The 16,746-nt window shown below is 43.5% G+C and overlaps 1 protein-coding gene across 1 annotated transcript in view; it reads left to right on the forward strand.

Moving 5' to 3' along the window:
- The first annotated feature begins 11,983 nt into the window (after positions 1 to 11,983).
- The window catches only part of LOC121539207 (cytosolic 5'-nucleotidase 1A), a 47,326-nt gene continuing 42,563 nt past the window's right edge, over positions 11,984 to 16,746 (forward strand). Inside the window, exon 1 of the mRNA XM_041847526.2 lies at positions 11,984 to 13,152. Coding sequence (XP_041703460.1) covers positions 13,096 to 13,152 — 57 coding nt within the window. The 5' untranslated portion in view covers positions 11,984 to 13,095. The remainder of the gene's footprint in view (positions 13,153 to 16,746) is intronic.

Raw genomic sequence — 16,746 nt, forward strand, 5'->3', positions numbered from 1 at the left:
TCAGCATGACATGGCGACTCATCATGAATACATAAACGCACTTCTGCAATACAGATCAAATGTCTCAGAACATTCTGATTTAGCAGCTAGACTATTCCATTTCAAATGCTCTTTATCAATTTCCATAGAAACCTGTATCAAACCACACATTTTCTCAGTCCATGTCATCAAAAGTTTCCCATAGGATGATACTGTTGTGACCCTAAACTGTAGACACATACTCTATGGAGAAAGCGCATCTCATGCATATTCTCTTAGAAGGATAAAGATTTTACAAAAAGGTTGTTGTATTGACTTTGAAGGTAGTATTTGTTTGAACTTTGTCCCATGCTTAACTTTCATGCTCTTGTCAAATTGCAGTATGCAGAAGCTTGATTTAGAGGGACTGTGTCCTTGAGATGTGTGATACCTCAGAGGATCCTCCCCTCTGCAGTGGCTGCTGCATGCAGGGCACCTGATGTGCTCTCAACTAGGTTACACACACAATCTTTAGAACAGTCCCTGGTGTGTGGAGAGGGTCTGTGTGAGCTGCTTCCCTGAGATGGGTTCAGTCGTCCTATTATAAGCAAGCATGTAGTGACTGAGAGGCCTTGCTCTCTATCTACCCCTGCATGCATGGTGGAGAGTGGTTTGAACCTTGACTGTAAAAGGAAAAGATGCTGTGAACGGTCAAGTGGAGAAGCTGGTGTAAGAAAGGAGCTCTGTCTCTGCTTTCATAGCAGTTGGTCATAAATTCTACACTTCTTCTCCTAGGCAGGTAATCTGAGAAAGAGTACAGTTGATCTGTAGGTTTAAACCCACTCAGCTTGTGTATGTTTTGTGACGAGTCTGTTGGCACCTGGTCCTTTGTTCTTCCACCCATAAAGTGTAGCTAGGTGTCGTGTGCCATCCAGCTGGTTCTGTTATGTTATGCTTGAGAAGCGCTCATAGAATGAGGCAGCACTTAGCTAAGCATCCAAGGCCAATTAGCACCTAGCTCTCATTAGCATAGCAAGATGGAACAGCATGTTGTTTGATTCTTGATTTAGCCTTTAACTAGGGCCCACAAAGAATTCTGAAGCAATAATTTACCCTGTGTGAGTTTCTTCCTCAGTGAAGTAACCCAGGCTGCCATTGGTGATGTCAGTAACCTGTCTGAACAGGAGCACAGTGAATGAGGATTAGGATTATTATGGCACAGCAGCCTGATAGACCAGTCAGACACACCCTCAACCGTCTCACACCACGCAGCCCTTTGTCCAACTGTTGACGGTTGGTAGTTAACCTGCATTCACTGAACCCTAGGGGCATCCTTTCTCTGTCTCCATTCAGTTGTGAATGTGTTCTACACTGAGTGTACAAAACATTAGGAACACCTGCTCTTTCCACGACATAGACTGACCAGGTGAAAGCTATGATCCCTTATTGATGTCACTTGTTAAATCCACTTCAAATCAGTGTAGATGAATGGGAGGAGACGGGTTAAAGAAGGATTTTTAAGCCTTGAGACAATTGAAACATGGATTGTGTATGTGTGCCATTCAGAATATTTAAGTGCCTTTGAACGGGGTATGGTAGTAGGTGCCAGGCGCACCAGACCAAGTGTGTCTGGAACGGCAACGCTGCTAGGTTTCATGCTCAACAGTTTCCTGGGTGTATCAAGAATGGTCCACCACCCAAAGGACATACAGCCAACTTGACACAACTGTGGGAAGCATTGGCGTCAACATTGGCCAGCATCCCTGTGGAACACTTTCGACACCATGTAGAGTACATGCCCCGACGGCTGTTCTGAGGGAAAAGGGGGGGTGCAACTAAATATGTGTTCCTAATGTTTTGTACACTCAGTGTATATGGGCTTGCTCAAAGAGGTAGAACGTTCGAGAGCATTTCAGTTAGAAATGCATTGCATAGAGCTGCTGCAATTCTCTATTTCATATGGTTGTGAGTTAGCCTGGTCCAAGATATTTAGCCAACTCACCTGATTATAATTGTTATGACATATACAGAATAATGCACTGTGGCTACCCCGGCGATGTGGCCGGGTAAAGCCACTGGTTGGAGCATCAGCCACGTCTCACAACCAGCATTGTAGGCTGCAGCAAGCTAGGCTGCAGACATTACGTTCTCCATAGGAAGGAGTAACTGGACTACAAGTGAAGCTGGTAAACTGGGTAGCAGCCCAGCTAGTTTCATAAGTCTAACTCTAGGTTCAGTTAGGGACAGTGTTTTGTTTTCAGTTACAGTTTGAGAACAGTCTTTGTTAACCTTTAATTTTGAATAAATATGCCAGCCTGGTTTAAGCTGTGCCCCTGTGTGTTGGACGTCTGTCATTGTTCCTTATCATTGCCATCTTACCAGCCATGCCAAGTGAGTCATGGGGAAGCAATATATTTTTTCTAGAGAACCCACTTTTCTGACAAAACAGTTGTGTGTTGATTTAGTGGTTTTGCAATTGGGCATAAAGCAAACTACACATCACACAGTGTTTAGATTTACTAAGTCACTGGAGGTGGTTTCCAAATGTTACTGCAGTACCTAATGATAGTAATAACGATGAGTGAAAATGCATGTGTAAACACTGTTAAGAAAAGTCAAGTATACGTCTAGAGTGTGTCTCTTTTCCTGCATAGCATCAGGATCTTTCCCATGTAGGAAGTGGTGATGTAAGACAATCTCTGTTGGGGCCCCTGACGGTTAAACTCTACTGTCTTGTCCAACTGGCTTTTCTGGTCTGAAGGCACGCCCACACAGCAACCTCTGAAATACTGCATGTGTGATCACTTCCAAACACATGTTCAGGAGTTGACTAGGGGTGTGTGCTAAAGATCAAATATGTTTCATTCTCACATGTGTTCTACAGTTATCCCCATTACAACCCAACTCTTTTAATCATTACCAACTGCATGCGTGTCAATTCTCTTGCATGTGTCTGGTGGTGTGAAGTCATTGATGTGTCTGTGTGGGCATATCATGTACTGTATGTGTCATGGAGGTCTGTGTATCCTGAATCAACGTGTATGGCAGCATTTACACACAGGCAGCACAATTCTGATCTTTTTTCCACACTAATTGGTATTTTGAGCAATCACAGATCTTTTTCCTATCTGATCTGATTGGTCAAAAGACCAATTAGATCAGATCTGAATTGTTCTGCCTGAATTGTGCTGCCTGTCTAAACGCAGCCTATGTGAGCTCTAGTGGTGGTCAGACCACAGTGTGTGTATGTCTGATCAGGGTGGGGCTGTGGAGAATTGATGATTCGGTCAGCTGGCGGTAGAGGGAACTGTCATCTATTTAAATCAAGAATAGAGTTCAGCCCAGCAAATCAGCTCACATACAATAGGGAATGACTAGGAGGGCTAGCTTGGCGATGCTAATGGTTGATTGAATGGCTGTGGTTAATTTACTATGTGTGGTTAATTTGATAATTTTGGTTAACAGGATGACCAGGGCAAGGGTCAGTGGCCTGATATCAGAGAGGAGACAATGGGAGAGCAGAGGCCCCTGTATGAAGCATCTCTGTATCTGCTCTTTTGTCAATGGGTCAATAGTATCCCAGCTCAGAGAGAACAGACAGATTAGTGTGTGTGTGTGTACTAGGCTGCAGGATAGTTTTCTGGGGTAGCAAACAGTCCTCTATGATGCGCTACCCTCTGTGTGTATGTGTTTATATTTGACTTTGTGTCTGTGTATATGTGCGCGCACGCATGTGTGTGTTAGGCTCCTTTGCAGTTCATTTTCACACAATTGATTACCCAAATAGATAGATTCCCTCCTCATCACTGAGCTTAATAGTAATCAGTCTGGCTAACCCAGTGCATAAACGTTAGCCCAACCTCCTCAAAGAACAGCACAGAGAACAGATCTATGAGGAATCCTGCCAGGTATCCACCATCATAAATGCAAATAATATAAAGAACTTCAAGGGGCAGAGAAGGTGGTGTGACGATTGCAACACACCTCAGTAAACATTAGGCTTTCAATTGAGCAATATCTGAACAAGTGTATCTCTGTTCTTGTCGATGAATGTTTCGTAATATACCCTCCTTCAGCTGTCGTGAGACATTCCATACCTCTGCACTTTAACTCAGAGAGATATTGGGCAATGTTTTTTCCTCCATGTTAAGTCATTACATTCCCCTGTATTCTTCTCACTGGCTTGGTTATGCAGAGTATACATAGTGTCTTTACATAGTGATTCAGAGAGGAAGCCGACCGTAAAAGCACAATAGGTCTTGTTGAAACGGTTCCTTATCAGGTCAGAGCCCATCTGACCTAGATGTTGTTAAACATGCGGCTGTCTTTGGTCTTTGTATTATATCATCTTTATGGTGCTGCAATCACCAATTTGACTGCCTCTCCCTTATACTTTATCTTGTGTCTACTTTGAGTGTCAGATTGGAGGTTTTCTGGGACTTTGTGTTTTGCAGTTTCTTTCCAGTAAAATAGCTATAAAATAATAGCAGAAGTTCATCTGGAGAATGGAGAGATCGCTAGGTGGACCTACTTTCATTTATGTATTACTCAACATCAACACTTTTTTAGCACACACCCTTTCCCTCATTTTATTTTTAAGTGACTGAGATTGCAGTCAAGGGAGAGAGAAGAGGAGATTTTGCCTGTTTTACATGGACACACACACACACACACACACTGTCACTCTCTCTCGCTTTATTTATCCCTTTGTCTCACTGTCTATTTGTTTCTCCATCTCTGATCCCATCTCCTTGTCTCCCAGTTCCTCTATCTTTTTCTCACCAACGGGTTCTTCCTAGACTCCAGCCCTTCCCTCAGGTCCATATTTCTGTTATTCTAGTCCTATATGATATAGGCCAGAATCATCAGCCCCTTTCCGTTACTGTCTCTTACTCTGTCTCATCCCAAGGCCAATGTTACATAATAGGAATGATTCAGTCGGAACACGCTGTCTGTCTACATCTGGCCCGGGCTAATTTGTGACATACATGCATGTTTTGCATTTCAGCTTTGCAACTCTATCAACTTGTTCTATTTAAATACAAAAGAAACAGTAATGTGTTCCCAGAAGAGTAGGAATTTCACCCCTTATGCAGTGAAATTACTATATCAAGCTCTGACTGTTCTTGGCAAATCTCAATAGAGGAAATAGTGTAGATGCCCATTGTAGAGTAGTGACTGGGTGTTTGTGGGGGGAGTATATTATGAAGCAGCAGTCCTGTCATGGTGGGGAGCTGGCCTCTCAGCTCGCCTGTCTAATATGGAGATAATCCTAATCCAGTTAGTCTAAACACCACAACCATCTGGCCCCAGACAGACCCCATCGCTGAGAATAATGAACCCGTCAAAAGGTCCCCAGACCTGGACAACGAGTGTAGCACTACCTAGCCCGGGCCTAGTAGAACCTAGAACCACTCTGAACCAGGGAGCTGTGGCCTGAGACCAGTCTGACAAGACGGGGTCAAAGATAACATTTCCCCCCTAGTTCCATATTCAAAGGGCAAGGTATGGCAGTGGGACAAATGTAAATGAATGTAAGCACAACATTATAATGTCAGTAGTGTTGTTGGAAGCGTGCAGGAGTCAGAGGAGTAGGCCTACTGTAGGTTGTCCTAGCAGTGATGTAAGAGTAGGTTTAGCACTTGTGATGTAACCATGGAGCTGGTGAATAGTTGATCAGAGTTACAGGAGAGGAGGAACTGGCCTCAGCTCTGACAGCTGGTCTATTACCCTCACCCTGGCAACGTTGCATACAGAATGTAAGAGTGTGTGTAGTGTGTTCTTGTGCATGTGTAAGTGAACTGTGAAAGACTGATCTCTAGGGCTGTGGTTTGTATTTTGAAACAGAAAGGATTGCACATTGTATTACTCCCATAGCACTAATTGGGACTACAACGTGCAAAATAGTGTAAACCTCTTCAACAAGTACCAATGTGTAATACGATGTGCATATGACGTTTTTGACAACAATTAAATATGGTTTATATTTTAACGCAACAATGTCTGCCATAAATCTGACCTAACTCACGTTCTATTCTCTCTATATTTCCTCAATTCTTAACCTGTTGCTAGTTTTTAAACCAATCTGAAGCCAATGCATCCCAGCTGAGAGCCGTTGCTGTGTCTGAATGCTTTGTCAGTAAGCAGATGCTCCTTTGTTCGGCTCCGCAGCGCTTCACAGTATAAAGTTGCTTCAGTTGTAGTCGGGAGTCGGGACACTTGCTGCATCTTTTGAATTCCGTCCCATTGAAGATCTCCCTCCCCCTGCATACCATCAAGCTTCTCAGAGCGGTATTAACCCCTCCCCCACCCCTTTTAATCCCCTGCAGACCCCATAGTTGTCACATAGGCTCTCTTTGGTTCTATCCCTGTTCTTTATCCCTTATGAAGCGACAGCCAAACCCTCACTTATCAGTCTCTCTCTCCACCCCACCACCACCATGCACGCAATGGCTAATTACCACACTGATGGAAAGAGAGAATAAGAGAGGCTACAGTAGATAGACAGACTAGGTAGACAACTATATAAACATATGTTTCCCATGCCGATACAGCCCTTTGAATTGAAATGTAATTGAGAGAACAAGTGGGTGAGCCCATGTCAAATACCAGATTTTTAACATAAAGCATTAAGATTGTTGTGCTCTCCTCTGGCCACCGTTCCCAGTCTCTGTCTGTCCTGCCTCCGTGGACAACAGTCACAAGTCTTTTTTCTAATAGCAGCTGAATGTGTGTGGTGCTGTAGAATCAGCCTGACCACTACAGCAGTAACATTACAGCACATCGCCTGGTTATGTAATAATCAATGCCCTCCTTTCACCCCTCTGTCTCTGTCTGTCAGAGAGCTGCAGAATGCATAGGTTGTGGTTCTAGCCCTGGGAAGTGCGAACAAAGAGGCGGCTCACGCTTCCTGATTTTGTATAGGGCCCCTTCGGAGGCAGGACATGTAGGGAATGGCTGGACTGTGGTCTCTGCTTTGAGGACCTTCTCTCTCCTGACTGTGGTGGTGTCTCTGGACTAGTCTGTGCTCCATAGAATGGCCTCTCTAAAAGTGGATTTTCAACACTTTGAGTCTGAGTGCAGTGTTATTACATGCCTATATAAACAAGGAAAGGGTGCGTGTGTTTATGTGTGTATGGAGGGGGGCGGGGTGAATGGATGAATAGACAGACCTGGGCAGTTATTTTGGAGGTTGATTAACGTTAAGATAGTCATTTGGCTCCTACCCTCAGGGATGTGTGTGTGTGTCTCTATTCTACCCTCTTTGTTCTTCCACTACACTCATGCCTGCTTAGTCCCCGCCCATCTACTGCTATGACATAGCATTATCTCTGTATCTGTCTCGCGCCAAAACAGGGAGGGTGTGGGGCGCTGGGGCTATAGAAGCTATCTCTTTCTCTTCCTCTTCATCCTAGGTGCTGCTTCTACCTGGAAGCAGGTAGAGTAGTAGTAGACAAGCTCCTTATTAGGTTCAGCCACTGCAGTTCTTTCTCTCTTCAATTAAATTAAATTAAAAGGGCTTTATTGGCAAGGGAAACATATGTTTACATGTCTCTCTCTCTCTCGCTCTCTCACCAGCATTTCCCGCCACTACAGGGGGAGGAGCTTCCTGCTGTTGGTATTAAGATGACTGTGGCCAAATGTCAGTGGGTGCAGCCCCAACTGCCGCCTTATCCCGTTAACCCTTACACCACCAGAGGGCTGTGAGCTTGTATTGAGATCACAAAGACTAGGCTTGACTCTAAAATACATACTCTCCTGTAGCCTATCGGACACAGAAGATGGGGTTTCTCACTCTCTAGCTTTAGAAAGCCAGAAAAACTACTACAGATCATCACCCCTCTGAAAATCATAATTGTATAGGGGCATAATAAATCATAATGAATTTATCTTGGAGCCACATTATTAAATATTTTCTAATAAGGTTGTGACGGTGTCAAAATGAACGTGTCATGATTCAAATTTAGCGTGTTAGGGACTTGGTCATTAAGGACAACAGAGAAAAAAGTATGTATTTTTCTGTTCTTACTGCTACATGATACACTAAAAGGCTGTAAATCAGTTTCATTTCTATGGCACCATCGTTTGCAGAAGACACCAGAAAGCATTGCATGTGATGTAATCATATGTAATTCTAAACCATAAATTCGCAGGTTACAGTAATTTTAGATGTACTTCTTCCAAATTCCCCCATATTTTTTTTTACATCCTGTTTCTGGACACTTTGGAACAAATTATCCCAAACAGGGGAAAGGAATTTAATTTATACAATGCTGCCCTCTAGTGGGGATAATAACCAAGCGTAAGGCCCCCCCCAAAAAAAGAGTCCTATGAAATTGAAGGCTTGTATCTTGTAATATAGGCCTACATAAATTAATTAAAGTTGCTGCAAGTGCATACAAACAACATGAACTATGTCAAACAGGCTGTAAAAACGAAGCTTTGCTAATAAAGTTCCCCCTCTCTGAAATTAAATACCCTATTTAATTTTTTTGAAAGCTCCGGAGGCATGCAGAGGCCAAACTGAGCTCTGTACCGCCAACTTTTGTAACAATGTGGAGGGCTCCGTATAGCTCCGCATTGACATGATTGGTTGATGGTAGGTAGGGGCGGGAGGTCCTGTATAAACACAAACTCACTTCCTTGACAACTTCCTTCACAACAGCTCTACTCAACAGTTCTGCGCTGCTCCATGAAGCGCAAGAAGTATGAATGCCATTGACTTCTGCAGAGGCTGTATCACTGTAAATGCTGCACGGCCACTGCAGACCTCCGATTGACCACGCAGCGCCGATTGACCACGCAAACTCCCTTAAAAGACCATAGCTTGAAAAACGAGAAAACAGGGCAATAGTACTGTTTGTCCATTTTGAGACGCCGTAGCCAGTATACGCTTCCTCAAAATAGTCAGAATGAATCTACACTGAACAAAAAAATAAATGCAACATGTAAAGTGTTGGTCACATGTTTCATGAGCTGAAATAAAAAAAATCACAAGAGTATTTCTGTATTTATTTCGAGTATTTCTGACTGTAATGAACCAATTTTTTGGGGAAAAACTCATTGGCTGGGCCTGGCTCCCCAGTGGGTGGGCCTGGCTGCCAAGTGGGTGGGCCTATGCCGTCCAAGGCCCACATATGGCTGCACCTCTGACCAGTCATGGGAAATCCATACTACGGCCTAATGAATGTATTTAAATTGACTGATTTCCTTATATGAACTGTAACTCAGTAAAATCTTTGAAATTGTTGCACGTTGCGTTTATATTTTTGTTCAGTATAAGATAACTCAAGAAGTCTGTCATTAATTTTGCCGAAGAGATCTTAGTCGCGCAATTTTACATCTAACTAAGCTGTTTGGTGCAGTATTTCTCAATGAAAAAATGTGCATGAAAACGAGTCGTCTCTCGTTGAATGACAACAAATACTTTATTGTTGAATCCCTACTGTGGCTCCGAACTTCGGCTTTCCTCCAGAAAAAATGGTGTGTCCTAAAAGCCGGAAAAACCCTCACCGAAGTCCAAAACGAACAAAAACGTCACAAAATGTCGTCATAACATATGCACGGACTCTTCCGAACTGTTTCGGCTGGGAAGCATATGGATGCCTTTAGCCGACAACATAAGGAAACCAATGCGCACGCTTCAATGGGGCAGGACACTGTGTGTTGTTGTGATTCTGGATGGCCAGATAGCTAGCAACAATGACAAGAAGCTGCCATGTGGGGAATCGTAGGTGGCTCGTTTCAGCCCAGTTTGATCTTGTTCTTGATACCATGTTTTGTTTTGACTGATGTCACGTTATGCTAATATGGCTAAAGTTCAATAGCTAGCTAGCTAACCAACCACACCCGTCGCTATGGGCGGGCCATAGGGGGCCGGGCCCGCCCCCAAAAATGCTTGTGCCCCCCCCCACTTGAGGGAATGTATTATTAAATATACGTGCCCTGCCCTCCCATGCATTTCATATGCCCCCCTTAAGACTGAGGTCTGGCGAGGGGTCTGTAACCAACAACTGTAAATATCTATTTGAGAGACAGCAAGTGCTCATTGTGCAAATTTATTTATGTTTCAATAAACATTGGAGATGAAATATTATTTAGATGTTGTCAACAATCTAAGCCAACCCCATCTGTTTTGCCCCATAGTTGCGCACACATCAGTTTTGTTGCTAAACACCCAACCTGTCTATTAGTAATAATTACATTTGGTTGAATGGTATGGTAATATCCCTGAACATAATGGCTAGGACTGTATTATGTCCAATCAATCAATCAAATGTATTTATAAAGCCCTTTTTACATCAGTAGATGTCACAAAGTGCTATACAGAAACCCAGCCTAAAAACCCAAACAGCAAGCAATGCAGATGTAGAAGCAAGGTGGCCAGTCCCCTTCTGGCTGTGCCCGGTGGAGATTATAACAGTACATGGCCATTAAGGCCAGATTTTTCTCCAAGATGTTAAAACATTCATAGATTACCAGCAGGGTCAAATAATAATCACAGTGATTGTAGAGGTTGCAACAGGTCAGTACATCAGGAGTAAATGTCACTTAGCTTTTCATAGCCGGGCATTTAGAGGTTGAAATAGCAGGTGCGGTAGAGAGAGAGAGAGTTGAAAACAGCAGGTCTGGGACAAGGTAGCACGTCCGGTGAACAGGTCAGGGTTCCATAGCCGCAGGCAGAAGAGTTGAAACTGGAGCAGCAGCACGACCAGGTGGACTGGGGACAGCAAGGAGTCATCAGGCCAGGAAGTCCTGAGGCATGGTCCTAGAGCTCAGGTCCTCCGGGAGGGGAGGGAGAGAGGGAGAGAGAATTAGAGGGAGCATACCTAAATTCACACAGGACACCAGATAAGACAGGAGAATAACACCAGATATAACAGACTGACCCTAGCCCCCCGGCACATAGACTATTGCAGCATAGACACTGGAGGCTGAGACAAGGGGGGTCGGGAGACACTGTGGCCCCGTCCGACGATACCCCCGGACAGGGCCAACCAGGCAGGATATAACCCCACCCACTTTGCCAAAGCACAGCCCCCACACCACCAGAGGGATATCAACAGACCACCAACCTACTACCCTGAGACAAGGCTGAGTATAGCCCACTAAGATCTCCTCCACTGCACGAGCCTGAGGGGGCGACAAAATGTCCTTACAGTAATTTATTAAATGACATTTTACATTTGAGTTATTTTTTATATTTTAAAAAATGTTAGTCATTTAGCAGACGCTCTTATCCAGAGCGACTTACAGTTAGTGAGTGCATACATTTTTCATGACAAGACCAAAAACTATAATATTTAGAATGCAAAGAGCATAAACATTTTTTAAACGGTAAGCAGATACTTTTTTGCAATGAAGGAATTATGTAAAGTTTCTAATTTGTTCAACACAAATTAGATCAAAAGCTCTGATTCTTCTATAGTGGTCCTTTTCTATACCACAAATGCTTTCCCAACAGGATTGTCAACGCCACCCCAGCCTGTAAATGACAAAGTGCCCTCTGTGTCTATTCCCCATACAGCCTGGAGGAGAGGGTCACAGCTCACAGCAGGCCATATTATCCTGCTACTGCTCACACAGAGAGGATGGAAAATGTCACAAACTTTGCACATTGTATAGATTCGATTTGTAATTTGTAATGGGGAAATGTGTGTTTTTGGCAACCCCTTTCTAGGTAACCATCTCTGATACATCTTATACATATGTTTCTGTTAAATGAGATGTAAGTGCATCTGGTAACCCATTTATCAATTTGTGTCTTTATTAAGTCCTTTACAGGATGTCTATGTAATATCTCTTCCAGTCACTAGTAACAGATTATAGATTTAGTAAAACCATATAACCAACGCGGATATGATTATCCATTTGTGTTCTTCAAAGTAAAAGCGACACCAATATCTTATTTTCCTGGGGCGTCTGCCTCTGTAACGTCATTTCTCAGGCTAAATACAGAGCATGGAACACGGCAGCTAATCAGCTTCCAACGTGAGTGTCCCATGGTTGCTAAGCAGCTGCTGCTGTGCTGTAATTCTATCAAATGAGAGAGCTGCAGGGGTTCGGAAGAGAGGCAATAAGAAATCATCATAAAACGCGGAGGGGACCAATGATCCAGTGACACCATTTTCCTGCATATTAAGCAGTGAAAAGGAAAACACTACTCAGCACTCAAGGGGAGTAGAGTGGTGTGAGGGCTGGGCAACCATGGGTAACTTGCCTGTCTTGAACCTAACAATCACAATTAGCCTACGTTTATAGTGGAGAACAAGCCTCCGCTTCGGTGATCTCTGAGGGTTGTAGCCATTTTCACTCGTACCCGTATACCACTTGAACATTGCAGATTTGGGGACTGATAAACGCATACATTGGAACGCAGTGGCAGTAGGCCTAAAGTAACATATTCAGAGGCGTCATGCCAATCTCAGTCTGTATTGTGAGGAGTTTGCATCTCTTTCTTTATTGGGAAATTGGGAACAACTATTTGATATGCAAAGGGTCCATCCATGTTCAATGTTTGATATGTATCTGTTAGCCTACCTATCAATTAGTTAACTGAATGTACTGTATCTCCTGTCATGTGGCAATTATCATTGACATTTACACCAAATAAGGAACCAGTTCCTTCATTTTAAAAACGTTTGTTATTAGATAGGTAGGCTACTAGACAAGGCTTTCATAATGCATTTGAACTACCGTAGAAGAGAGGCTGTTATGTCAGTAATGACACTAGCAGCCTACAGTCACCCGTTGCGCTTAGTTATTGAAGACAGACCCACATAACTTTATATGCGCCTGCCTGGGGTGATGCAGGGAGTTGGGTGATGCAGGGAGTTATTTTAAGCAGCCTAACTAGCCAAATCAACGGCTAAAATGACCAAATATTTATCCATGTCCAATAGTTTCAGTCTATTGGTAGTAGAATAGAACATTACGTCATAAAAGTATAGCCTACCAAAATGAAAGACAACAATTCCGTCCTGAAGGGTCTGAGACAAACGCATTGTGACAACATCAAACCGGTCAACAAGGAACTGAATAATATTTAGTCCTGCTGTTGAAATATCGCAGACGGCACTTTGACAGGGTCCAGCAACCCCACAGATACATCTCACCTGCCTAATTTCAGAGAGGACAATGCGTCGAAACGATACCGTTCCCACCACACGCAAGGTGCAGGGAGGGATCTTCTTCGTAAGTGAACTTATTTTTTATCTCTGAAATCATCCAACACTTTAGGTGACTGTAGCCTAACCACCTTTCCATCCACAGTTTTTATGCGAGGAAAGTCATATCTTATTAAAATAAATCACAAAATTATGACACCATTTTATAAATGCATACAGATAATTTGTTCGTTCGACATGATGGAATCTTTTTGTGTCGGTAAAATTAATTACGCGAGAAATGGCGGTGGAAACGCCTTTATGCTCAAATATTGATATAATAACCATCATATCGAGGTATACTTGGAGTCATGCGATGACATTGTGTGGTCCTCCGACTACGACTCGGGAAACCATGCAGTTTATTAGGCTACAGATGAAATAATTTGTGATGAACTTCACAGGGTGGTGAAAGCGCACGGTATGAGCTTGCTTTCTAGTAAATGTCGAGGGTCATATTCTGGGGGCATGATAATCAATGCTTGACTGCCGTTTGACAAATAAAAATATTATCGCTCTTATCCATAATAATCTCATCATGTAGACCAGGGGTTCCCAAACGTTTTCACTTGGGGCCCCCCTTCTAGCATTGGGGAACATCCCGTATATTTTTCCCCCTCATCAATCTACACACAATACCCCATAATGACAAAGCGAAAACAGTTTTTTATAGATTTTTGCAAATTCATTAAAAATAAAAAACATAAATACCTTATTTACATAAGGATTCAGACCCTTTGCTATGAGACTCGAAATTGAGCTCAGGTGCATCCTGTTTCTATAGATCATCCTTGAGATGTTCTACAACTTGGAGTCCACCTGTGGTAAATTCTACTGATTGGACATGATTCGGAAAGGCACACACCTGTCTATATAAGATTCCACAGTTGACAGTGCATGTCAGAGCAAAAACCAAGCCATGAGGTTGAACGAATTGTCCGTAGAGCGCCGAGACAGGATTGTGTCAAGGCACAGATCTGGGGAAGGATACCGAAACATTTCTGCAGCATTGAAGGTCCCCAAGAACATAGTGGCCTCTATCATTCTTAAATGGAAGTAGTTTGGATGGGAAGTGTCACGGCACAGCTATTTTCAGGTCTCTCCAAAGACCACCAAGACTTCCTAGAGCTGGCCCCCCGGCCAAACTAAGCAATCGGGGGAGAATGCCCTTGGTCAGGGAGGTGACCAAGAACCCAATGGTCACCCTGACAAAGCTCCAGAGTTTGTCGGTGGAGATGGGAGAACCTTCTAGAAGGACAACCATCTATGCAGCACTCCACCAATCAGGCCACCAACTAAGCGTCACATCTGGAGGAAACCTGCCACCATCCCTACGGTGAAGCATGGTGGTGGCAGGATCATGCTGTGGGGATGTTTTTTTGCGGCAGGGACTGGGAGACTAGTCAGGATCGAGGGAAAGATGAACAGAGCAAAGTACAGCAGGATCCTTGATGAACACCCGCTCAGGACCTCAGACTGGGGAGAAGGTTCACCTTCCAACAGGACAATGACCCTAAGCACACAGCCAAGACAATGCAGGAGTGGCTTCGGGACAAGTCTCAATGTCCTTGAGTGGTTCAGCCAGAGCCCGGAATTTAACCCGATCAAACATCTCTGGAGAGACCTGAAAATAGCTGTGCAGTGATGCTCCCCATGCAACCTGACAGAGCTTGAGAGGATCTGCAGAGAAGAATGGGAGAAACTTCCCAAATACAGGTGTGCCAAGCTTGTAGCGTCATACCCAAGAAGAGACTCGAGGCTGTAATCGTTGCCAAATGTGCTTCAACAAAGTACTGAGTGAAGGGTCTAAATACTTATGTAAATGCGATATGTTTTTATAAATTAGCAACATTTATTTAACCCGCTTTTGCTTTGTCATTATGGGGTATTGTGTGTAGAATGAGGATATTTTTTTATTTTTTTTAGAATAAGGCTGTAACCTAACAAAATGTGGAAGAAGTCAAGGGGTCTGAATACTTTCCGAAGGCACTACCGGTCAAAAGTTTTAGAACACCTACTCATTCAAGGGTTTTTATTTTTTACATTGTAGAATAGTAGTGAAGACATCAAAACTATGAAATAACACACAATCATGTAGTAACCAAATAAGTGTTAAATCAAAATATATTTGAGATTCTTCAAATAGCCACCCTTTGCCTTGATGACAGCTTTGCACACTCTTGGCACTCTCAACCAGCTTCACCTGGAAGGCTTTTCCAACAGTCTTGAAGGAGTTCCCACATATGCTGAGCACTTGTTGGCTACTATTCCTTCACTCTGCCGTCCGACTCATCCCAAACCATCTCAATTTGGTTGAGGTCGGGGGATTGTGGAGGCCAGGTCATCTGATGCAGCACTCCAGTTCTCTCCTTCTTGGTAAAATAGCCCTTACACAGCCTGGAGTTGTGTTGAAAAACATGATTGTCCAACTAAGCCCAAACCAGATGGGATGGCATATCACTGCAGAATGCAGTGGTAGCCATGCTGGTTAAGTGTGCCTTGAATTCTAAACAAATCACAGACAGTGTCACCAGCAAAGCACCCCCACACCATTTTACATTTTAGTCATTTAGCAGACGCTCTTATCCAGAGCGACTTACAGTTAGTGCATACATTATTTTTTTTCATACCCCCTGTGGGAATCGAACCCACAACCCTGGCGTTGCAAACGCCATGCTCTATCAACTGAGCTACATCCCTGCCGGCCATTCCCTCCCCTACCCTGGACGACGCTGGGCCAATTGCGCGCCGCCGGCTACGACAGAGCCTGGATAACACCACCTCCTCAATGCTTGACGGTGGGAAATACACATGTGTAGATCATCCGTTCACCCACAACGCATCTCACAAAGACAGTGTTACGAACCCTGTGGCTTTAAAAGTCTGGGGTGGATGGAAAAGAGACCCGTAACATAACTCATGCAAATTAGAATATTGACACGGAACAGTGAGAACAAAATACACCGACAACCATAAGCTACCGTCAAATACATTTTTAAAAATTATAAAACACACGGTAAAGGTTTGGGGAAAAGGGGCTGAGCTGGACCCAAGGAATAAAACAATAATGTAAAAAAAGAATAAACTGATCTTGCCTGCCTCAAGAACCGCTAAGCTTACTACTAACTACACAGAAATACAGTGGGGTGGTCCGCTCAGGTCTTACTAGTGTTTTTAGACAAAGTTTTCCTACGGGTAATGTATGGCCAAGGGCGACTTGCTAAAAAATCCCCTTTTCCCAGGAACAAACAAACAACATAGTTACCATATGGAGTAAACAGCAAATGAGTGAGTACACAAAAAACAAGACACCACAGTAGCCATACTCACAAACAAAAATAGTCTCTGTCAGAAAACACAACTGACTGGCTTTTAAAACCAGGGGATTTGATATGGTAATGTAAAACCAGAAACAGGTGGTGCAATACGGAGGAATTTCCACTGATTGGTCCACCTCAGCAATCAGCAGACGAACGGATGTCGGACAAGTGGGACACACCAACGACCACCAATCAGGAAAACAAGGGACACCTGTGATTAGGGCAGAAGGAGAAGAAAAACAAATATACATACAGGATACCTGTATCCGTAACACACAGCGTTTGGAACCAAAAATCTTAAA

The sequence above is a fragment of the Coregonus clupeaformis genome, chromosome 25, assembly GCF_020615455.1.
Source record: "Coregonus clupeaformis isolate EN_2021a chromosome 25, ASM2061545v1, whole genome shotgun sequence".
NCBI classification, from domain to species: domain Eukaryota; kingdom Metazoa; phylum Chordata; class Actinopteri; order Salmoniformes; family Salmonidae; genus Coregonus; species Coregonus clupeaformis.